Below are 26,498 nucleotides of genomic sequence, written 5' to 3'. Positions count from 1 at the left end.
GCATGCCAGGGATCTCCAAGTAGAACATTTCTCAAACTTAGCTTTGATGTGGAAAACTTTAAAATGGGCACTGCTTCAGAGTCTGTATGACAAGAATATATAACAGAAAATGAACTCCCCTCTTAGTCATATCATGTCATTATTCCACATATCCATACTTTACAATTCGGACAGCTTGCAAGTTACGAAACCTTGCACAGCAATAGGAACGATGATGTAATGTGTCTGCACCCACTGACCTCTGGCCCTCTGTCACTAGTAATGCTCACAGCTGCACATTTGGTTTAAGCATCCAATGCGATCACAGCAAAAGACAGAAGAAATGTGGCCCCCAGAATGAAATTGAAACCACTACCAGACAACTAAACTTCTGTTTTTTTTGCCTCAATAATGAGCTTTCTGGACTCGACACTGTCGACAAGATTAAGGGCTCTAATCCAAGCGGCATGTCAAGTAAAAAATGTGGGAGGTGAATGGGAGTGTTTAATACGCAAATAGCTACTTCAGTGTCAGCTGTGCATGAGTACGTCTACACTCCCACTGATCCTTGTCTGTAAACATTGAACGTCAATGGGTTAGGCCAAGAACACAGCATCCTGTGCACTTTTCCAAGAGCAATTTCAAGGCAACGTCTCAAACACGCTGAAACACCTTCCAAACTCCCTTGACTGGCCCTGAGCTGGTGAAAGTCATTTGACACATGACTAGAGCCTTTACAGAATCACTGATCGGAGAGCCCACTCTATTTGTCAGCTCCCAAACGCTGCAGAGGGATGTGTGCAAAGAGAAATCTGAGCTGAGACCAGTACATATGTCTGAGAATGCTGCGAGGCAAAGCAATGCCTCTGCAGAGCTATGCAGTAACTCTATTCGGTCATACCTGCACCCAAAATACCCGGATCATCTTGGGTTGCACACGCTGTTTGTCCCGTTGCAAGGATACAAAATTAACATCCTGTAGTAGAAGCCTGAAGACCTGAAGATGTTCTGCACAAAAAAATGTAGTTAAGAAAGCAGATGATTATTTATTTATTTATGTATTTATTATATGGTGGTACAGTATATTAAGATTGTTTTGCATTACAAAGTTTCCTCGGATGTCCATCCATTATCTATACCCGCTTTATCCTGAACAGGGTCATGGGGGGTGGGGGGGTGGGGGGGGCTGGAGCCTATCCCAGCTCACTTAGGGCGAAGGCAGGGTACAACCTGGACAGGTCGCCAGTCCTTCACAGGGCCACATAGAGACAGACAGAAACAAAGACCATTCACGCTTTCATTCACACCTAAGGGCAATTTGTAGAACCACCAATTAACCTGAGACGCATGTTTTTGGATGGCGGGAGGAAGCCGGAGTACCCGGAGAGACCCACGCAGGGAGAACAAGCAAACTCCACACAGAAAGGCCCAGACCCGGATTCAAACCCGGAACCTTTTTGCTGTGCAGCGACAATGCTAACCACTGCACCACTGTGTCGCCCTCCTCGGATGTCCAACAGGGATAATAAAAGATATTTAGTTTTACAATCAAATTAAGGCCTTGTCTGAAAAAGTACAATACTTTCTAAACACTTACCTGCTGAGAAATAGAGTAAAAGACAGACACACATCTCCACCATCATTACACCATCCCCACACAGTATGGCAGCATCTTGTAATGATCACACAGTGCACAACATTGATCTCACAGAAACGGAACAGAGGACGGAAATAGGTAACTCATCATTTCAATCTTCCACTTCCAGAAATGCGAGCTGTGCAGAGGAAATGTCATTTCATCATTGCTGCTGCCGCAGCCCAACGTCTGACTGCACCTCATTGTGAATAATTGCTGACAAAATCTTAGGAAGCCCCGCAGCGGACCCCCCCCCCCCCTCCCCCGTCCCCGTCCCCCCGTCCCTCCCCAGTCACATCACATCATTCAAAAACCACTGGGGGGGGGCTCAATGTCTGACGAGCACACACTCTCCTCTTCTCCTATCTCAGCCTATTAGGAGCCATTCTCCGGGGCTACATAGCAGACCTATCAGCTTACACTGTGCAGATTTTTTTACACCAGAGTCCCATCCAATGTAATTGCAGTATAGCCTCACATACATTTAGCTGCTCTCATTTTATTTCTCTTATGATCTCTGGATCAGAGGCAACAATACAGTTCCGACTGTTTCTCATTCTCGTTATTTGGAGGAGCAAGTTTGTTCTAATCTGTGGTCCACATATACTGTAAACTGAAGGCCTAATGGGAGGTTGTAGTGGCTCCAGTACAAAAAACAATGATGCCAACCACCCACGATGACCTACTAATGAAGCTTTCCATCAAATTAATGAGAGTTTTAATCATTGTTCACAGAAGTCTATCCACATGGTGCAGTATTCATTACACTGGCCTGTCACCTCACAGGAGAACATTCAAAAATCCTTTCACAAATGTGGGCAAAGTGACATTTACATTGTACTTTCCCTCCTTCTCACCCTCTGCCTCCACAGTTTTGCCAGACACTCAGCAAGCTCAGTATTTGCGCCTCATGGCATCTGAATATGTGCAATGTCACAGATTACCGAGCACACTTGCTTAAGCCATCTGCCGCTGTGTGTGAGAGCGTGTGTTAGCATTTCTTTTCAGGAAAGGCAGGCGGAGAAGGACAGAGGGCAACGTAAATTTACATACCCGAGAGCCGCTCAAACTCATTAATGCATACTATGATCTACTTTCATCGAAACTTCAAATATTCTCAATGTTACAGACCCGACCTACCCAGTTGCAATGAGGGGCATCAAGCTGTCTGTTTAAGTAAAGAATAAATATTATCTGTGTATAGTACTGGGTGGATGGCTTACTTAGAATGAGGGTTGCAATGTCAGCCAAAACCACTGCTGGTGTGTCAAGGCTGTTCAGCTGTGGAGAGTGTTGGTCCTGAAAACATTTTTTTCCTGTGTTTATGACAAGGCCACAGAGAGGTGTGTGTGTGTGTGTGTGTGTGTGTGTGTGTGTGTGTGTGTGTGTGTGTGTGTGTGTGTGTGTGTGTGTGTGTGTGTGTGTGTGTGTGTGTGTGTGTGTGTGTGTGTGTGTGTGTGTGTGTGGCCATGCTTTGAATACACACCCAGAATATGGTGGGGAAACAGCATGTCATATACTGTACTTTAAATGTACACCACATGGTAATCAATCTAATTCACTGGGACCTTTCACTCAGTTGATGACTACATGTATATGTGAATGAATGACCTTTAAGCATATGGTTACAGACTAACATCATTCATCATTATCACGCTTTATAGGCAAGTAATTACTCCCTTCAACCACATGTTCAGGTTCCAGCCTTATTAATTATACCAACATGGGTCATTCCTTTTGAAATACCACCTCCAGTGGGTGGTGATTCCTTACAAACTCGGGATTCATTAGGAAAGTTACAGCACTTGATGCCACAGGAGGAGCTAAATGAAGGTTGCCAAAGGCAATTTAGGCGTATCCAATTTTTGTTGCAGTTTTGAAGACTGCTCTGATGAGTAACCATCTGTTGGGTAACGTTGTCAAATAAATGACTATAAAACGTGCCATAAACATGGAACCTGAGGAGGACTATCATTTTCCCCCACACAAGTCATTAAGTTTCTCATCGCTGTAGACAGAGAGGGATTCAAAAGCCATCTCCATAGACAAAAACACTAATGAGATTTGGTGGCATTTTCGCAGTTTGAGGTAATTCACTGCAGTCTTTTTATTTCTGCATTACCATGTTATAGCTTTCCTCCTTTGGTTTCTTTGTTTTTTCAGTCACCAAGCCGGCGTTTTACATCAACTGCCTCTTTGAGTGACAGCAGCTTTCCTCCTATCCCTCTTCATCTAATCAATGAAGAGAGGGAGTGAAAGGCTACAAAGGTAATGACATGTTTCAAAATGTCCAAGTTTTTCAGACATTGTCTGAGCGGATAAAAGACAGCAGGAAATGCAATTCATGGAAAAACCTGTAATCTATGTGAGGGCATTCCACACTTGAATGACTCTGCAGGGATTTTGACAGGACCACAACTTAACAATAAAAGACAGCGGTGGAAATGATATTTCTGCCCCAGGGCTTGATGCAGCACAGGCAGTGATCAAATGTTCAGCGTCTGTGCATTGAAACGTATACATTTCTCTGGATAGGGTGTAAGTAAGAACACACAGCTAGGTTTCCATAAATATCGCCCTGTGTTTTTTAATCTATCCAATATTCTACTATTGTGTCATATAAAATCAGTTTAATGTGTCCTTCAAATTTTTATAAATAACTCAAGTAAAACATAATCATTAACATTAAAGTAATTTCCCTCATTATATTTCCAGTGCTATTGATCTGTATAATTTCACTAAGCACTGAAGTCATACTTTTAACAAAAATGCAGTGACATTTGAAGCAAGCCTGGAAAAAAAATGTATGTCAAAGACCACTTTTTGCATAAATTACTGGAATTTAAGAGGGCAGGATATCATGCGAAAGCCTGTTGACATTTTCTGTGTCCAAAAGATGAAACTCCTGTTTTTATTCCATATATATTATGAATCATTTGTGAGTCTTTAGTCAACTAGCTGTGACACAGCAGTGGTGAGCTGCATGTACAGCATGTATTCAGTGTTGTTTATCCATTTGAATATTAAAGCAGAAATCAGGTGTGCATGTCACATGTTTCCATGTAAGCATGTGTATCATGCTGCACAGTGGAAGAATACAAATATCCGAGCTTTTCTTCTTGATGTTAATGAGGCGTTTACAGTGCGAGCAGTGTCTCTCCAATATACTGACAATTGAACGTTGGCGCTGCACGCAGGATGAGAGGAACCCCACAGCGAAGAAAGGATCTGCGCTCAAGTGTAAAAATTGCAATCAGAGACCAAAGTAATTTCACTGAAACGCTGTGTTACCTTAGTGAGCCTAAGCAATGATACCAGGGAAGTCAGTGTATGCAGTCTTGTTGCACAGCACATCAAACACAGTGGCATTAAATATTGCTGTAGGAGTTTCTGAACTGCCTGGTGCTCACAAGAAGAGGCAGAGATTAGATGCCTTTCTGGCACTGAGATGCCAATGGGTTCTGCCACACCCAGGATCTGAAAAACAGGATGAAAAATAAATAAATACAATTGCTGAAATAAATCGATAAGTATACTCGGGCAGCCGTCAGTATACCTGGGCGGCCCGTCCAAATAAGTCTATGTATGGGAAACACTGCATATAAAATAAACTTGACTTACTGCATATTTTTCGAACTCTCTGTGATCTATTCAGAAACGGGTGGCGAACTACTGGTAGTTCCCAATCTACAGGTTGAAGACCCCTGCTTTAAGGTGATATATATGAGGACAGACATAAGTTCATGTTTAAATTATCAACACCCATTACTACATTCTGTGCAATTGCTGGAATATATATTCAAATTCCAGTGCTGGCTAAAAGCATTAAAATCATGAGCAGCCAGGTCCCTCTGCTCTTCACCTTTAAAGGAGTAATTACTTTTTAAGCAAACAGCCTCCCAAAATTCTTAATGCTGTACAATGTCAATATCCAAGAAGGTTTTTCATGAGTGGAATAACAGCACCAACGAACTGTAGCCTCAGTGGCTTTTTAACATGCACAGTTTGTCTGTGCATTAATGATGAATGACAGCAAATCCTCCCTGTGAGATGATATAATCGGTCTAATTCATTCTTGATCTCCTGGATGATGCTCCCTGGAAGATTAATATATTTTATGTGTGTTTAATTATTATGCATTCAACTCAATGATTACCTCAACATCATGTAAAACTTTTTGACGAGTTTCAGATAAGAAAGCAGGCCTTTTGTGTCTGGCAGCGAAGAATTCAATACTCTTGTGAACGCTTGGGCAACCATGCTTGAATCAAATACCCTCACTCTTAACTACAAAAATAGATGAGTAATGAAATAGGATATGACTGCCCTTCGAATGATTAATAAATAAACATTATCATCCCTCGCAAGAGGTGGTTCATAATTAGGTCAAGAAAAATATCCAATGTCAGCATTTTTTGTACAAGTAAGGAAGAGTGCTTGTAAGTATCGGTAAATTTGGCTGTTAAGCAGACCTTGTCAAACTGTAACTGTGTTTAAGATATGTTCACTCCTCAGTGCACACACAGCAAATTCACATCTTTGGAATAAACTCTCTCTGAGTTCAAATCAACTGTTTTTGCTTGTACATGTGAAACCATCAAATACACTCTCAAGTAGAGTGAAAGTAACTATTTTCTTGGAGTTGATTTTTAACGCTTTTCAGGAGTTGAACCTTGAACTCTTTGGGAGTCAAAACTCAAAACTTGACTTTAACCTTGAGTTGGAATGTGAACTTTTTCACAATGTTAATGGTCAACACTTAAAAGTGTGTATTGTTTGACATTCATGGAGTTTCATCACACTAAAAAGGTTTTAGGTAAGACTGACAACAAGATAACAACATATTCATCACAAATGTATATTTAACAATTATATGCAGTGTGATTATATGCAGTGTGCAAACTAAACAATGTATTAATGTGACTGTGATTGGTATATATTGTAGCGTCCCTGCTTAAGGAAGCCACCAGACGGTACTCGGTTTTCTGGAACTTTATTTGGAACAATACACAGGCTACTGTGGGCCGTAGCCAACGCCAACATTACAGCTAATTCTTACCGGTAGCTCTACACAGCATGTCTTTGTCGCACACACACTTGAACTACTCTCACAACAAGCAAGGAGAACAGGACCCATCACCCCCTTATCTCCTGGCCAATCACAGGTGACTGTCCCACCCTGCTTACCCTCATAGGTACAGAAATGACTGACAGGTCTCACAGCTTATCTAAATACAGCAGCAACAACAAGCATCAACTCTTTAACGTTTTGAGCAGTTAACCCAATATGTCACCCAGGCTGTTATATGTTATGTTCCTACCTTGTACACTTATGGCAAATTGAGAGTGGTAGCACCAATTTATTTATCATTATGTGTTCATTTAAATATTTATAAACAGCATGTTTTAACAAAGCAAAATATAATTTCTGCCCATCACTTTGATTTCATTTGGTTGCTTTATTCTCAAAAGTTACGAAGAAATAACTAAGGCATCCTGGGAAATGCTAATATAGCAACAAAGCTATGCAGTCAACACCGGGAGTCGTGTTGAATCGTGCTCCTCAACACTCAGCGAATGAACCCCAAAATATTACCCCACCAGAGAGTAACACTGAACACAAGCTGTCGTCTAACTTAGAAAATAAACTCCTAAAATCAAACTCTTTGTTTAACTCCAGGATATTTCACTCCAGAAATTTGCTGTGCAGCATTAGATAAAACCAACTAGTTTGAGTAATCACTTTGAACCGCCCTGTGATGACCGAGCTACATTTAATCAGAGGATTTGTTCAGACTTCGGCAAATCTGATTTGTTTCTTAAATCACATCTTTGGGACAGACTGTCCACACTGTTATTTACAAGTAAGCGGATCGGATTTAGTGTGTCAAAACATCACCGACCTATCTGCATGGGTTGCTATGGTAACAACATACTCGTAGCTACGTGGGTGACGCGGCTTTCAAACGCAGAAACATGGTGGCAGCAGTCAATATATTTTGGAGCCTTTCAACGGACTGTTGTTCACGTTGTCCTCCATCACACCAAAAATCGACACCCTCTGAGAGCGCTCTGCCAGTGGTAGCATAGATCCTGCTCACTCTGTCTCCCTAAAAATAAATCATTGTGACTAAAGAAATCTGATCTGAGCCACAGGAGCATCCGGACCGGGACGCATCTGTAGAAATCTGGTTAGAATTGCATTTCAAACCTTGAAATGTGGTTTGGATCCAATTAGTAAAAATCTAATTTCATCTGGTTCATTTTGCTATCCAGACTTTCAAGAATCAAAGCAGTTCACATCTTGGTATGACAAAAAAAAAAAAAGGATGCGGGTAGGGAGTCTGAACAAGGTGAAACGTAACCAGTGGATCCAGTGTGTGTAGTTGTGGTTTGATTTGTCACACACAAACCAAAGACTGTAGATAGATGAATCCTTTCGCCTGTACACACATCAATATAAAGGGCTGCATGAAATGTTTAGAATAAAAGAGAATTTAAGCTTCTTGACCACCATTGCCATGACTAAAAATTTCATAAAATGTAAAATAAAAGACATCTCAAAAATACCCTCAGCCAAAGGTCAGCACAGAGTAATAAGTCAGAAGGAGCACTGGAGTGGGCTTTTCATTCAGCCTGCCAATTCCCAGAGTGGAGCCGGATGCGGTAGTCTCTTCACACACAAAGAGGAAACGAGAATGACACAAATTTGGGCCACAGGCAGAAGTTTTGGGTCAGTTTTATGTAAACTCAGCATTTCTTGATATATGCATCCACGCATCACAAAGCTAAATGTAGTGCATTTAAGTCCACGGGGAAACTCAGGAACTACCAGGAGGAGGATAGAAGTGAGCTGTCAGGACAGACAAGGTGTAGGATGGTTTCAGGTAGACTGAATCTTGCCTCCCCATGTGTTTTACAATCAGATGTAAGCACATCATTCTCCACAAAACCATAACCCACGAAGTACTGCCATTTATTCATAACTTTGCACTTGATAGAATGAATGCAAGATGCAAATGTAAACCTCCAGGCGGTAGAAATGCAATTAAGGTAAGCTAGCCTGCTAGCAAGGTGAGTGCTGCTGGAAGTGAGGTGGTAGATAGCACCCCTTTCAACACAGCTTCCCTCAGGACTCCCACTCTGCCGGCTGTGCAATGAACCGACGACCCCTACCACACACCTCCCTTCCCAACACAGCCACTGGTGATGAATTACCTAATCCCCCTATCCCCAGCTGTTTCTATTATACACCGTGGGCTTGTAAAGAACAGCGAAGAGGAGAGAAAGGGGGTTGAGAACAGACAGCAAGAGGTGTGTGTGAAGCGAGAAAAAAAAAGACTTATTGACAGAGACACAATGACAGTGGGAAGATATACAGGCCAAACATGAGCAGGAACCAGCAACCATAATCTTCAGCATCGAAACGACATGTATGCATGTCATTTTTGATGTTGAAAAAAGAGGCCGCTCAGAATAACTTAGCACTTTATTTCCAGACAATCGTGTCTGACAAAATCCATCATGACAGAGATCTACAGATAGGTGTCAGCTTCTGAAAGTGTATCATTTCACAGTATCACAAGAATGACCTAGCCACAGTCTTTTTCTGCCGTCTTTGTAATGTTAATGTGAGTTTTATGAATCTTCTCAGATGAATGTGAGTCTGCCGCTGCTGCTGCACATGCTCATTGCAGGCATCATTTCAGCTGAGCTGAGTAATAGCAACAAGGGACAATGACATCAGTGCTCAAACCCTCCCGGAGGAATGCTTGTCGTCCCTCACACTGCTATGGAAACAGCAGGATAGTGAGCGTGCATCATGGTTAAGGGGATAATGCAAGGCGCATAACAAGAGAGAAATAACTGAAAAACAAAGCAACAGGGTCAGTCCGTTGAAAACATCGATGACAAATGACCAAAATGTTCCTGATCAGCTGTGTAAAACAGGCTGTGGTCACATTTTCCTGTTTGAAAAAGCACTAAAGAGGGCAACTGAGGACGAAATGACTCACCGTCATTGTAAAAGGAAAGTTAGCCAAGAGTTTTTGAATGGAAGACAGCAAAGAACAGCAGGTCTATTACTGAGCTTGATATCGGAAGTGTCGAGGAGAGATGTGGTTTCATTGCAGAGTGCTGCCAAAGCCACGATGGAACGTATCCTATCAGACGGCTCACTGTACCAGGTGACTGCTATGGAAACAGCTAGAGTGGGAGAGTATGTGTGTGTGCCAGAAGTTGAAAGGACACGGGCACACATAACCGCCCATGCTTTACGCTGCCAACCGTGCTTATGCATGTACACAGAAACAAAAACGCACATCTGCTACCTATCTGCGTGTCAAAGTGAGAATACAAAAGTTGGAAAAGGGCAAACGAAGCAGCTGCAGGACACACACACACACACACACACACACACACACACACACACACACACACACACACACACACACACACACACACACACACACACACACACACACACACACACACACACAGAGGACAGCGTTCTACAGACTGGGCAGCCATTCAAACAGCTCAGTAACAGTAACCCACGGCAACCCTAAAACCAGCCCCCTTTCCCTTCCTCCTCAACAGACACAGATCCATTGCCCAGTTAAGGGAGAAGCAAATGAAGTAGCATACAGAGTGCCTGAGAGTCAAAAGAGACTGTAACTTTAGCCACTCTGCCCTCACTGAAGTGCAGCACTACCCCCCTCTTAAAGGTTCACGAGGTTAATTATTCAACATGAGAGGGGATTTGTGGGAGCACTGAGAGTGGACACAAGCCAAAAGAAACTCCTCACCTCTTTTGTTCAATTCAACTCCCACACTGACTTTCAAACATGCACTTATTCCCATGAATAGAGGTCTGAGTGGAGGCTGTTTCAGCTCACTCTTGGACATCATCCATTACATGCAGAAACACAGCAGTACACGTTGAAAGATTACACACTGCTGCATCAGAAGTGTACTCATCCCTCTCCACATGTTCGCGGCTTCTCAGCACACATTGTCACTCCACTCTCTGAGAGGCTCTCTTACCGTTGTGGTTGTGCTGCAGGGTCTCGAGCATGCTGGTGGAGGAGTCCGTTGCTCCCATCTCGGCCAATCTGCGGCTGGTGGCGCTCAGCTCGGACCGCAGGTTGGTCACCTCCTGGCTGGCCGACTGAATGGCCCCATCGATGCGCTGGGCCAGCTGCTTGTTGTCATCCATCATTTTCAGGATTTTTGCCTGAGGGACACAGAGGAATCCAGACAAGGTGTCATGCTGACAAGTTGACCATTTCCTGTGAAGGAACGTGTCCCCAAATAAATTCCTCCTCTCCCCTTCTGACTGTTCTCGTTCCCTTTTTTTATGAGAGAGCCAAGTTAAATCCTCAAAGCAGTTTTGTCCTTTCCTTTAAAGAGAGGCATCCAGCACAGGGGAATGTGTGTGTATCTGCTGGCGGGAGTGGATGCTTCAGAGATGGTGTATGTGTGGTGTGAGTGTGTCAGTGTTTGAGCATGCCTGTGTGTGTGTCTGAGAGTTCTGTAACAGCATGAGTGTGTCTGCCTGTGTTAGAGAGCCAGCACTGCCCCTGTGAAATGCGCTCCCTGCAGCTGACTGTTGAAAGGACACAGAGCATTGAGAGATGACAAGCACCTTTTTAAATGGACTGTACCATTTGCGGAGAACATTGAGGGGGGGGAAGTCGACGAGACCATATAAGCACATGGAAGTCAAGAGATTCTCGGCACAGCTGTCCTCAGGAGATATTGCTGTGAGCCTCTAGGATTGTGTGTTTGACTGAACTCACTCAAAACAAACTTCTGTAATCCTATGAAAATGGGCTTCAGTGAAACGCAGCGGCGTTTCCTCTGTCTCTCTTTCTATGTATAATGCATGCACCTCCTGCCGCGACTCACGGACAAAGGGAAGGAAATCATTAGTTTGACAAAGGAGCAGTTGTTTGGAGAAAACAATAATAGTTAAGCAAACAAAGCTTCCATCACAGTATCGCAGCGAGGTTTTCCTCCTGCAAACAAAGGCTTTTTTTAAGCTCCGCTCTGATGTTGAGGAAAAGTTAAACATACAAGACCAGCTGGCTAAAATAAGGGAACATATTCATGCATGCAATGAAGTGTGCAAGGGAATTCAATTTCCATTGACACTTAATATATTTTGAGGCTCATCAACCACATTAGTGTTAGCTAATTCATCAGTTAGTGGACCTAGAGAAAGTGATGCAGCAAAAGTCTCAGACATTTGCTTGTTCCAGCCCCTCAAATGTCATTTTTGGTTGTTCGTCATGTGAAATAAATTATCTTTTTGTGTTGAATGGATAAAACAAACAGTATAAGGAGATCATTTTGGCTCTAGAAAACTGTGATGGCCCATTTTCACTATCTTTTTAACCTAAAAAAAAAAATGACCAACGGTGTATCCATGATGAAAATAGTTGATAGTTGCAGCCCACTAATCAAACACAAAAAGATCATCTTTAAGTTTAGCAGTTTAAATAATTATAGATGAAGCATTATTACACTAGAAATGTTCAGGGTGGCTGAGTTTCGATTTGACTTTTGTTTTTCTTTCTTAATCTTAACATTAAACAGGGAGACTTGAGAATGTAAGTGTGGGTTTCCTCCTGCCAAGCATTCATTCCAAGAAAAGGGGAATTTCGCTCACTCAATTTTCCCAACAAGACTTTCCAAGTCAGCCTGGTGAATTAAATCATTTTTCTAAACTTAATGCCGGCGGCCACAACTCAAAATTACCTGCACATTGTGAGATTAACAATTTAACAAATGCATTTTTTTGGAGAGTATGTATGTCTATCTATCCCTTCCCTCTGTCTCACTGCTCTTTTTTTTTTTTTCTTCATCTGAGCAAAACAGTAAAAGGTCAGAAATAGAGGCAGCAGACACAGTGACTGCCACCTGCTTACAGATAAGGCTAATCATTCAAACGGAATGAAACATTAATGCCTCTTTCTCCCCTTTACATCACCACAGAGGGGTATTGTTTAAAGTCAGGGTGAGGAAACTGTTTCTTTTATTGCGAGACAATGACCACTTTTAAAATGTCAAATATTCTCCAGAAATCAAATCAGAGACAGATGAGTAGTGGAAGCTTACGGGACACAAAAGCAAGCGGAGCTTGATAGTGAGACTGCAGAGCTGACAGGGAGTGAACATGTTTGTCAATAGGCATTGGTTACAAGTAGGGTTTAAAAGATTACACTGCGTTTTTCTTGTCACTTTACATGTAGGTGTATTTTTAATTTATTTGAACACAGCATCTGATGCATCGTCTCAGTATTTTTGTACATGAATATGCAATATTGAATGAACAAATAATACTGACTGCTTGTTCTTTAAAATAGTTCTAAATCTGCATATTTTTGTTGTTGTTTTTAATTCAAACTTCTGTTACAAGCTTTACAAAGTTTGTAAAGTTACAAGTTAGAGTTTCTCTAACAGAGGTTAGAGAAACATGAAGTCACATATACACCAATCCGAATTAAACAATAGTGACACTGCGATTACAATTGTGAGGCTCATGTTTCCCGGGTGACAGAAATGTCAAACACGTCTGATCCAACCACAAAAATGATTGCTAGTAGTTTCAAACCCACAGCAAATTTCTGTAAACCCATTAGCCACTTGCCCCAGTGTCAGTAGCTGCTGAGCTCCAATCCATTTGGGCATGCAATCAATTTGCCTCCTTTTTTACTGACAAAATTCAGAAAATTAGACAAGCAGTAAGTGCCTCCACACCAACCACAGGATATGTGTTGTCCCCATCTCTAAATAATATCCATTCAAATATCATGACACAATTTCATTCAATCAACCATGGAAGTCTGGAAGACATTATACAACATCTGAAGTCCTCCTTCTGCAGCTTGGATATTATACCAACACACTTTTTCAAAAATATTTCCAAACTGCATGACCACTGATCTTTTACAAATTGTAAACACATCCCTTCTCTCAGGTGTCTTTCCTCAGGCCCTAAAAACTGCAGTTATTAAACCACTCCTAAAAAAGGCTAATTTAGACTCCGCAACAATGAAAAATTATAGGCCAATATCAAACCTCCCATTTTTAGGTAAAATAATGGAAAAAGCAGTTTTTCAACAGCTGAATAACTTCTTGGCCGTAAATAACTGTTTTGATGTCTTCCAGTCAGGCTCTCGACAGCACCACAGTACTGAAACTGCTCTTGTTAAGGTTTTCAACGACATCCACTTAAACACAGACAGTGGCAGAATTTCATTCTTAGTATTACTGGATCTCAGTGCTGCATTCGACACGGTTGACCATGACATACTACTAGACAGACTAAAAATCTGGGTGGGACTCTCTGGCATAGCACTAAACTGGTTTGAATCCTACTTGAAGGACTGATAATACTTTGTGTCTGTAGCTAATTACACATCAGAGCAGACTAAAATGACATGTGGTGTTCCCCAAGGTTCAATTCTGGGGCCTCTTCTGTTCAACATCTACATGCTTCCATTGGCTCAGATTATGGAAAGAATCAAAGTGTGTTATCATAATTATGCAGACGACACACAAAGCTACATAGCTATATCGCCAGGGGACTATAATCCCATACAAGGGTTGGGTAAACGCATTAAACAAATCAACAACTGGATGTGCCAGAATTTTTTTTCCAATTAAACAAAGATAAAACAGAAGTAATTGTTTTTGGGGCCAAGGAAGAACGATTGAAAGTCAGCGCTCAGCTTCAATCACTGATGTTAAAAACCACAAACCAAGCCAGAACTCTCGGTGTAGTTATGGATTCAGACCTCAATCTGAACAGCCGTATCAAGACAATTACAAAATCAGCCTACTATCACTTGAAGAATACAGTATATCAAGGATTAGAGGATTTATGTCTCAACAGGATTTGGGAAAACTTGTCCATGCAATCATCTTCAGTAGACTTGACTATTGTAACGGTGTTTACAGGTCTCTCTAAAAAGTCAATCAGAACACTGCAGCTGATTCAGAACGCTGCAGCTCAAGTCCTCACTAAGGCCAAGAAAGTGGATCACATCACTCCAGTTCTGAGGTTTTTACACTGGCTTCCTGTCCAACAAAGAATTGACTTTAAAATCCTGCTGTTGGTTTATAAAGCACTGTATGGTTTAGGGCCAAAATACATTTCTGATCTGCTGCTACCTTATGAACCATCCCGACCCCTCAGGTCGTCTGGGACGAGTCTCCTTTCTGTTCCCAGAGTCAGAACTAAACATGGAGAAGCAGCGTTCAGTTTTTCTGCTCCACATACAGTATCTGGAACAAACTCCCAGAAAGCTGCAGGTCTGCTGAGACTCTGAGCTGCTTCAAATCAAGATTGAAGACTTTTCTGTTTGCTGCTTCCATTAATTGAACCAGATTCAAGGATGTTGATAAATTTCCTGTATTTCTGCATTTTACTGCTGTATTTTATTTCTTGAACTGCTCTGCAACTTTTATTCTATTTTTAGCTTGTTTAATGTTTTAATGACGGTTTTTCATGTTTAAATCAATGTTCTTAATTGTTTTTAAATTTCCTTTTCTTTTGCGTTATGTTTTGATGTTTTATGTGAAGCACTTTGAATTGCCTTGTTGAAATGTGCTATACAAATAAACTTGCCTTGCCTTGCCTTGCTAATTGGCTTTCAATCACACAACTTTACCCTTCCACTGTTGTGCTGCCTTCCACCGCAGATTTTCTACCAGCAGTAGGCAGCTGTTTCGAGTAAAAAAGCTCAGCAGGCTACCAAAGTTAGCGATGAGCTGTTGAATGCATTGGAGCCATATATTTTTCTCTAAGCCTAACCCAAAAAATTTAAAGCAGAATTGACTGGACTTGCATCTGCCACATTTGACCAAAACTATTGCTCCTAAGCAGCTGTGTAAAAAAGCAACTTCATAGAAATAATCTTAAATTAAAACTGCAAGCAATGATATGCGGGCCCTCGTACGCTGCACGTCAGGGATCCAGCGGGTTGGAGCCTGCGAGGGTCCGCATATTCCTGCTTGCAGTTTAACATTTTTTTCTCGATCTCGTTCCTTATTCTTGTTTAAAAAAAAACTACCTTTTTTTGGCTGCTTTAACATCTTCAAAAACTCATGAAAGTTGGTGTCTAAGTTTCGTGAGGCTTGGAGCATCGTTTGACCTTCAACATCAACTTCCTGTGTCACGGCGAAACATCAAACTTAGCCGCGTTGCCCTGGCTATACTCTATACTGTATCCTATATACAAATTTTGGGTCACTTTTTGGACAACATGCTACAGTATGACTTTTTTTGGAATATTTTGGACAACATACAGTATGAATTTTGTATAACTTTTTGGAGTATCACCTTTTTCTGAACTGACATGCATGCCTCAAGTGGGGATCGAACCCAGTTACTTCTCACTGAGGCAACTGCTCTAACAAAGGCACCACTGTGTCATATGTCTTCTGAAATATGATTAAAAAAAAGTCTTACATGTCAAATATGAAAAAAACTATTTTGTCTAAATTATGAAAAAAAAAATCATACTATAGTATGTCCAAAATATGATTAAAAAAAAAATAAAAAAATAAATCATACTATAGCATTAAAATCTATTCATGAGATTTTATGGGATAAAGTTTGTGGTAGTTCAGTCAGAAATCCAAGAACACACCCTTTATTTTTTGACTTTTATTTTTTATTTTGTTTTGTATTATTGTTGACCTTCGGTTTGGTATTAGTATGACTGCATTTACAACACAAACCTGAAACCATGTCTACATGAGCTCATTTCCAGCTCTGAAGCAACGTCGTAGAACCCTGGACTATCTTCAGCGCCGGAGAATGAGTCGCGGTGGAGAAAGTGTTTCACGGAGTTCACTCAGAGCTTTCCATTGACTGAACCGACAGTCTGGTTAACTCAGCAGGTAAAAGATTCTACTTCACCAAGGTTGCTATTAATGGTTCAGATCCCACCTTGGCCTGTTGATGGTGATTCAACTTTTAGTGAAGTTGAAACATTTGGAGACATTGAATAAGTTTTGCATACACTACACATTACAGAAAGACATTTAATATCACTGCAGACCTCCTTGAAAACACGTATATCTACTAGCCAAAGAATGTCTGCAGCAATATTCGGTTGCATTTGAATGAATATTTATGGACGGTGGAGTTATAGGTTGTAGTGAGCCAAATATTTGTAACAATGATGTCTAACTCCTGGGAAAATAGATGGTGCAGTGGTTAACACTGCTGCCTATCAGCTACAAGGTTTGGGGTTCAATCCGCCCCTTTGTCATGACTGAAAAAAAAATGATAAGTAATATTTTAAACGACATGCAATAGCATGACTTTTGGGTCACTTTTTGGCCACGATGCTACGGGCACACCGATTGACGAAAAGGTATTATTCTGATAACTTTTAATTTCAAACACGTTAAGAGTGCACAGACTCAATTTCAAGTCGGTCCAACAAAATCTGTAGGAGGAGTTCATTGAAGTACAACGTGTGAATGGCCAAAAACGGCGATTAAATTGAAAATGGCGGACTTCCTGTTGAGTTGACGTAATGGGGCGTTGGAACTTTTTTGTACATCTCGCTGTGATACACATGTCCACCGAATTTCGTGCATGTAGGTAAATGTAGCCGCTGGGGCATCTGTGTAGGGGGCGCTAGCGAGCCATTTGGCCACTCGCGACTCCACTAGAATACGAAATGTTTCGCCAGGAGAGACGTGTGTACCAATTTTCATGAGTTTTTGAATATGATAAAGACTCCAAAAATGCAGTTCTTTGCGGAGAAAGATAAGGAACGAAAAGAATAATAATTCCTTGGATAACAATAGGGGTTTCGCACCTTCGGTGCTTGGGCCCTAATTATCTCCTATCTCCTATAGCTGTCTCTGGACCTTGGGATGGACGAAAACGATCCCAGTTCCCAACCGACATCCCAACTCAATCCTGCATTTCTCAGCTATAATCTGGCATTAGGCTGCCAAAGCATGCCTACTCACTCAGCAGTGTTGTTATTGTTTTCCAAGGTTATATAAACTAAGACCCCAACCCATCCTGCATGTGGTAAGCACAGATCAGCCACCGTGCTGCACAAGCCGGGGGAGCGAGCCACTGCTGTGTACTCCCAAGAAAATGTGACTTTAGCCTCGGGCGCTTTGTGAGTGTGTGGGCCAAACACAGTTGTCTCAAAAGAAACGTAACTGACCGCCTGCTACAGTATGCAAGCAAAGAGATAGGAAACAACACACTCTCACACACACACACACTCTTATACACACACCATTCACCCATTCATCCATCTGCCCAGACATGAGTCACCCCTCCCGCTCAGTAAAGTGAACATCATGTTGTTATTTATAGACGACCCTGCTGCCGCATATGATACATTAGTCACAGGGGAGGCCGGGCACAAACACACACATACTCATTCTCACACACATACACGAGGGGGCTAATAATCCCAAAGTCATCTGGTGCTCATTAATGAAATTCATCTCTCGTAAGGTGACATACAAGTCTATTGGTCCCTCTCTGAGTAGTTAAGAAGTTGTTGTATGTGTGAGTTGATTTGATTGAAATTATTTACATATGTTTCTCTATATTCAACCATTGCACTCCTTGTCTTCTCCAACGAGTATGAAGCTACAGAATGTGAATAAAATCCGTATGCAGGTGTAGACATGTGCCTCATTATGGTAATATTTGTCTGCTTCCATGTGTAAAATGAGTGGTGCAAACATTTAACACAACTTGTAATGCTATAGAAACTTGAGCTGGCATTCTCTTGTTACAAAAGCTTATCCAAGGGGTAATTTGACCGTGTCGTACATGTAGAAAGTGCCATACAAACGCCTCAAGTTACATGTGATAGTGGCTTTTCTCCTGCTTAGACTCACCTTGAAAATACTGCATTTACTTTTTTCCCCTAAATATAATTGTTACCTAGCCAGAGTTTCAGGAACTTTACATCCCGCAGAAAAGATTTAGACACATACCTTGTTTGATCCTGAGCTTCGAACTTTCCAGTTTGGTCCAAACAAAAATAGCGGGTGTGAAAAGTAGATCAGTCTTTTTAGGCAGTGTAAAATCACTCATCAGACAATAAAAAAGAAAAGAAAGAACCAAAAATGAAGTAAAACATTTACTGGAGAAGCTCATGGGGAGAGGAGGAGAGTATTTGATCCAACGAAAATGCAAAAATCTACTTAAAAAATACATTAAAATGCCGATAATTCAGAGGAAAAATAAGTGGTGGTCCCCATAATGCAACTATGATGGCAGTGAGGTGAATCTGTTCATTCATTTTTCTCCATTCCAACGGAAAAAACTACCAACTGAATTGACAACATGCCAATGTGAGACACGCCCGTTTATAAACCAATTCATGTCAGGTATAGTGTCATAGCAGACTCGAAAAATTACAATGTGAAGCCAAAACAAACCGATCAAATGTATCCAATGTAACAAAAATGTGAAACTGTGTTCAGAGCTTGGTCCGGGCTTTCAGGTGTAAACATGTCCTAAATCTGATTTCAGCAGTTTTCGATTTAGCCTGGGATGACATACAAATGTACCATCTTCTCTCGTCTTCATACAAACTGAAACAAGATTAAAAAAAAACGTTGATGATTTGGAGGCTGTTTTTTTGTGCTTCTTCCAAATCCTAATTCTGTACATCGCAACGTCTGAGTGTTATCGTGTGATCTAACATCCAAACATGTGAACGTGTTGAAAACATGATTCCTGTCTGTGTGTGTACATCACATAAATAGTCGATCGCACAAGTTCTTTTGGTGGGTTCTTGAATGTGTCTGCCGGTCACTGAAGTGAATCGGGACCAAAAGGATCAGTAATTAGTGGGTGTGCTGGGGTTTTGGATTAGCATATGAATAGTGACAGTAGGGAGTGGGCTCAGTGCTGTGTAACCATTCTTTATTGTGCTGCGGTTGAATATCCATCCACACTGCTGCCAAGTCACTGGATTCAACTTAAGTCATACAAAAAAAAGTTACGGCGCTGAAGTCTGAGTAGTTTTTAAGTCTGGCTGATTTATTTATTTTTTTACCTACCGGGGTGGAGTTTTTGTTGCTAGGCAATAACAGTCAAGACTGCGATGTATTCACTGGGATGGTATTTGTTGCCTGGCAACAATAGATACAGAATTAAACTCTGCTGGCTGAATATTGTAGAAAATGTTTACATCTCATGCAACTTCTGTCACTGTTTGCTTATCAGAAAGTTTGAGTGAGAGTTTCCTCTTTGTTTTCTTAACCTAAAAGAATTATGTGCAAAAACTCAAACGCCAGTAACACTGAACTGTAACTAACTCTCAAATCATTGTTATCTTATTACAATTAAATTTAGTCATGTTATTTATTGAAATTAGTTTGTCTGACCTTGGATTTTATGACAGCAAATCCAATAATTCAGTATTCAGGATTAATTCCAAAGGCAGTCAAAGGTGTAAATGATATGAAAAATATGAAAAGTGAAAGCTTATAAACAAAGCGTAACTAAGTTTACACGAGAGGTTGATATGATAAAATAGTGGCACGGTCTTCAGAAAAGGTTTTTTGCTACAGTTTACAGTGGTATGTGCATAGAAGGGCTATAATTTAAAGATCTAACAAAACAATCTAAAATTAATAGCACAACGTGGGGGGCTCGATGGAAAAAGGACAACTATGTCAAACTGAAATGAGTGAAAACACACGATGGGCTTTGTGCCACTTTGGACTGCATTTAAAGGTCTTTACACACCGGGGATGGGGGGTTTTTTTTTGTGCGATTAATTCAGACGTCAATATATTTTTTTGTCATGAGAACACCGAGTGAATTTTGATTGGTAAAAACTGAACATTTTTTTGAGCTTTCGCGCAGTGAAAAATAGCATCAACTAATCACTTTGTGCTTTTCTGGTATTGTGTTCTCCCTAGTTTCCACTCTGGTGAATATTCACTCAGATGATGCACTTGAAGCGCACTTGGAGAGGGACTTGCAGACCACACCCACAATTTTGATGGAGCAGACAGAGCACACTGCTTTGACCGTGTTGGTCAGCTCGCCTGTATCTTCAGGTGTGAGCCACAAATATTCTCTGACAAATCTCCTTCCTTTCTCAGATCAGCTGCCGGCCTGTTTGTCCAGCTGTCAGTATTATGACTGACTGACTACTATACATCAAGTTAAAGCATCTCTGTTTCAGTTTAAAAGAAAGAGGAGCATATGTTTACGACAGTATTGAAGATTTCTACCTGGAATATCTTAATACCACCCATGACCATTGTAAAAAGATATTTTTGACATTTTAAATCCATAATTTTTTCTTAAAAATGAGCTGGTGCAAATCTATTCAAACCGTTTTTAACAAGTGTTGCAACTGTCACAAATTTGCATCGCTGCATGTCGGTATGAAGAGTTTTAATGCAAAATATTTGCAGTGAGAATCTTATTGTTATGTATTCATCATGCCCCCCAGTGTGTAAAGGCCTTAATATTGAGCACTTCGTGCCATTTCTCTATGTGTCTTTCCGTTGTCATGGTCCTGTCCATCAGACAACACTCATGGGATTTTTTTTTTTTTTTTTTTTTTTTTTTTGTTTTATGTCTTGCCTCATATAATTTAGAAAGATTTAGAAAATTAGCCAAGGACTGGGACAAGTTATTTGTCTTTTTTTTTTCTTCCTTTTACACAAAGATTAGCTTTGTTAATTAATCACTGCATGTGCCATAAGGAAACTTTACAAGAGAAGCATGCAAAACACTCAGAGATCCACATCAAAATCCGAACCAATTTACCTCAAGAAAGGAGAGGTCTTCTATTTGTAGTACATTTGGTAAATCAGGGTTGCTGCTTTGCAGATACTCTCAATACAATGTAAAGAGACCTCCACCACTGTCTGCGTTTAGTGATTCAGACTATGCCTCTGCAATGCAGAACTTACGGGCTGCACCAAAATCACCTGCTCATTGATAGCATATGGATAGGCCAGCCAATGAGGTGGAAAAGGTGCTGTAATGCGGGGCTGTGTGGATGTGCATTCCTGGTTTGCTTCCTTTTTTTTTTTCTCTCAAGCAAAAAGAAATGGTTTAATGTCCCCAGAGGAGTAAGGAAATTGAGTTTTTGTAGCTGAACGCAATCTTGATCTCTTATCAAGATCATCTTATCTTCGGGGAGAATGGGGCTCAGCAGAAAAAGTCTTTCCCTCCAGAGTCAGAGCACACAAATAAAACACACACAGTGGTTGAGGAATAGAGCCACACACAGAGGAACATACAAAGAGAGAGAAATGTACCAACCATTAAGATCACAACATATACCAGGTCATTTAGGACCATTGTTGTGCAGCAAGTTATACATCTTGTCACTTGTAGATGGAGGCTGCAGAAAGTACCCACAGGAAAGACAAACATGCTTTCAGACTTCTAAAACAAATACAAGTAGATACATTATATTGGGGCAACAGATCCTGCATGAAAGGATCAGAATGTCTTTGTTTGATCAAAATGTTCTTCCTCGTATGAGTCACTGCTATGACCAAGCAACCCAATATTACATGAGCAAATGTTTACCAAAGTTTTTGTTATTCCGAATCTCATCCTATCATGCCACTTATGAGGCATTATATTTTAAATAAATGCTTTACTAAGTTTAAGGTCAATATTTCACAGCAAATCTGTTATAGTTCAGTGTTTGTAGTGATTTATTAAAGTTCTATTTAATGAAAAAACTACATTTTGAGACCTGTGCGACAGAGTCCCGTGTATTACTTGGCAAACACCAAGAGTCAAAGCTCAGCTAAATAGGCCGATGCAATCTGAAAAGTGTAAAGTGTTTAAAGTAATTTACAAGAATAAGAGGAAACAACAGGTCCGGGATCAGATTAGGTGAGAGTATAACACTTAACTAAGTCTGGTAAGAAGGAGAATACCAACCTTGTCAGTGAGGTGAATATCACCAGGCTTTACTCACTCAACTGCAAAATGATGCCTGGCTGCGTTGTGCCAATTTTTGATAAAGAAACATCTCAAACTCAAATTCAAGCGGTCTTTTCATACCAATACTGTAGAAGAGTGCACTAATTCAATCAGGCATACAAAATCATTTCTGCAAAGAGGAGCGGGCAAGTTACTGACACACGAAGAGTTATGAGTTCATTCCACATGGGTGGGTCAAATCAAGACAAAGAACAGACACCAGCCTTACGAAAACACAGAATTATGTTCACTGCACTAATCTGTTTACTCTCAACCTTCATCTTCCTTGACTGTTTAAATCATGTGAAAATGGATAATACAGAGCAGCTGGAGGATAGGAGAGAGACCACTGTGAGCAGAGACAACTGTCTGTCTAACCCCGGGGGATTACATATACAGTTGTATAACTGAAATGTCATAAGTTTGACGCCCACGACAGCAAGTGTTAGTCCGAGCTGGCGGACTTCCTGAAGTTTTAGTGAGGGACACCTGCCAAGACATTTTGAAAACTTTTCAAAATCAGTAACTCCATTTTTTTGTGCAAATAATGACAATATATATATATATATTTTTTTATCGAATGTGTGATTTAAACAGGGTTGGCCATAGTGAAAACACCCATTATACAGCAGCGTTTTGTTCTATTTGGATCGTTGTTTTAACTTTTAGGCTTTCAACTTCTTTCCAGCCGGTCTTTGTAGAGAATCAGTAAGGATCTAGCTAATAAACATAGAGTGAAGCGTTTGACTGCAAGAGAGCCAGATTTGTTTTCTCAGGAGTCAGAGAATGAATGCTATTGTTGCTCTGTGTCTGATGGATGTGTAAAGTGTTTTCCTGTCACTTCTGGGGTCTTCTAATACATTTAGTTTACAATCAATATTTGTGCTGATATTTTGATATTATGCCTGAAGTAAGTGGTTGAAATTGTAACTTATAATGTGAATGGGATACATAAAAAGATAACTAGAAGTATAATAACTGGTTACAGCTTCCATTTTAAGAGATAAGAAAAACAAGGTCAAATCTTTAACAATTACAACTGAGCCAGAATGAGGTCAAAAAGATACAGCTGACTGTAAAATTTGAAGAAAAAAATAAATAATAAAAGAAGAGGAATTAACTGAGTGAGATCAACACAAATGATAAAAAAAAAACAGAAATATTACAAAGGGAAAAGAAAAGCTGGAAATATTTTAACTGAGACAGTGATGGGGGGGGAAAAAAACTATCGCTAACAATTCAATTCATAAAATTAAAAAAACCAGAAGATATACGATGTTTTAATAAATATATCTTATCACTACATACATTCTCAACCTAATTTGAGTAAGAAGTAAAAACACAGTATTTCTTTCACAACTCACCTCATCAATTTAACTAATGAGCAGAGCAATCAGTTTGCAGAAAAATAAATTAGCATTTATTGCTAATTTCAAATCGAACAAGGCTTTGGGCTCAAACTTCACCTCTGAATGGTATAAAGTAATGAAGGAGTTATTGATCTCTGTTCTGCAGTCCACCTTTAATTGGGTTCTTGAGAGGGATGAGAGACCTCTCACCCAGAAAGAATGACTTCACTGATATGAAAAGAAGAAAATGATCATTTTGAATACAGCAACTTGAAACCAGTAGTGTGTTCAACCAGGATTATAAAAATGTAACATACACATCAGCAACGTGAATAGAGGGACTCCTGCCACAAATCATCAGCCTAAATCAGATTAGTTTTGACCACTAAAGACAAACCCAAGACAACAACAAGATTATCTTGCATCCAATTAGCCATATAGAGATTTCAAAGCCATGTTAGTGGAAACAGATGCAGGGGAGTATTTTGACTGTGCAAATTTGTTGTTTTATATAGAGATTTGTATTAAACTAGGGTTTATACCACTTTTCATAAAAGAATGTGAGCTCTATATACCAAAACAAGGGAGGGAATTATGATGAATGGCATAGTGTCCAACCACTTTGTCATTAGTCCTCTTTCGTTAGCGATTTTTCCAAGATAGATCATCACATAGATACATATAAAGGAGGGAGAATACAAAGATAATGTGTTAATTATGGTTCAATATACCTGGAGCATACACTTTTAGAGTTTTCTTCACTTTAAAAAAAATGTTTTTCTTTCTAGGTTAAATTTGAAAAAAAAAAAAAAATGTTTTAGCTACAGTTCCAAAAAAGCTAAGGTGAGAAAATATAAGTTACAATGGGGTGTGGACTCCATGAGATATTCTGTAATAAAAACACCAAAGGTTCTAACAAAATTGTTCTTCTTTGGTTTAGTCAAGATGGAAAGGATGAGGAAAAAGACTCTACAGTCTGACACAGCACATCATCTGGGTACTACCACACCTACAGTGAAGCATGGTGGTGGTAGTATCATGATATAGGGGTGTGTCCCAGCAGCAGAAACAGGGAGACTGTTCAGAGCTGAGGGAAGGATGAATACAGCCAAATGTAGACAGGTCCCTGAACCTGCTCCAGAGTGCAGGGGCCCAAAGACTGAGGCGATAGTTCACCTTTCAGCACAATAATGACCAGAAGCAAAAAGCCAAAAGAACAGTGCACAGGCTTCCCGACAAGATCTGACTGGCCCTGTGTGGACCAACCAAAGTTCACAACTAAACCCTTTAACATTTGTGGCGAGAGCTGACGATCACAGTTCACAGCACCTCCCAACTGAGTGGCAATCAACTGTTACGTCACTCGATGGTTTGTGAACCGCTGTTCTGTATCTTGGCTGTCGCCATCTTGATTTTTTTGGAGCCGGAGGCGACCATATTTGGACGAGCTAGGTAGGAGTGACCGGTGGATCGGACTCTATTTCATACAGCAGTAAAACTGCCCAGCCTGTCAATCAAACAGAAACGCCCCCAAACACAGTTTTTTTTAGGCCTAATATCTTGGTAATGATGGGGTTATTTTCAAATGCACTGCCAGAATACTAATAAGGAGTGCCTTTAGCAAATGACACCATTATGATTACCATTTCTTGAATTAGTATTTTATCAGAGAAGTTCAAATAAGGTCTATGGAGCCAAAGCCTTTTTGGAGCCAGCCCCTAGTGGCCCTCAATGGTATTGCACTCTAAGGCACTTGAGCACGGCCTCACTTTTCAGACCTGGAAGCTGTGTCCATTTCTATATACAGTCTCTGCGTGTGTTAAAGTAATTCCATCAATGGAAAACAGCAACCGCAAAAGGAAAAGGAAATCTGATCCCACTGGAATTAAGAAATATAAATTACATTACATTACATTTAGCTGACGCTTTTATCCAAAGTGCATTTCAACCATGAGGGTACAAAACCCAGAACAACAGGAATCAAGAAAATACAATTTCTTCAAGAAAGCCAAACTACAAAGTGCTATCAGTAAGTGCCATTTTAAGCGCTACTATATATATATATATATATATATATATATATATAAGAACAAAACGCTATATATGAGATTATTAGCAAGAAAGTCAATACTGTGGGAAAAACAAAAAGGCTAAAAAAAAATGCCTTAATAATAAAACGTTGGCAATTAAAACAGGAGGGACGGTGGATGAGATCCTTTTAACAAACACTGATCAGCAGGTCCAGATGTTTCTGTGATGAGCAGGTGACTTTTCATTCAGTGCCTCGCGAGTGTTCGTGAACCTGATGAAGCTACCTGTGAATTCTGCGGGACACATTCAGGACCTGTGACAGCACACCTGAATAACGGGACTGGGTGGGATATCCAAGCAGCGTTATGCTGGAATGATCCAGACGCAGGACAATGCTGAGTCGTAAGAAGTTTTTTAATTGCTGGTATTTAATGGCTCCTACTTGTTGTTGGCTGTCAATCATCATTCAGTTCATTCAATAACTCAGAAGTGTCATCACTGGACAAACGATATATCTGAGTAA

General features: G+C 40.4%; 1 protein-coding gene across 7 annotated transcripts in view; it reads right to left on the bottom strand.

Moving 5' to 3' along the window:
- kazna (kazrin, periplakin interacting protein a) overlaps positions 1–26,498 on the bottom strand; it is a 192,380-nt gene that overhangs the window by 114,457 nt on the left and 51,425 nt on the right. For all 7 annotated transcript variants that reach the window (XM_069689098.1, XM_069689101.1, XM_069689102.1 and 4 more), the window contains one exon: positions 10,661–10,850. In XM_069689098.1, coding sequence (XP_069545199.1) covers positions 10,661–10,850 — 190 coding nt within the window. The remainder of the gene's footprint in view (positions 1–10,660; positions 10,851–26,498) is intronic.

This window comes from Brachyistius frenatus, unplaced genomic scaffold (genome assembly GCF_029030835.1).
Source record: "Brachyistius frenatus isolate BFR_SWC_R1_liver_20210118 unplaced genomic scaffold, ASM2903083v1 Contig_6, whole genome shotgun sequence".
In the NCBI taxonomy this organism is placed as follows: Eukaryota; Metazoa; Chordata; class Actinopteri; family Embiotocidae; genus Brachyistius; species Brachyistius frenatus.
This window is presented reverse-complemented; position numbering and strand designations above follow the sequence as displayed.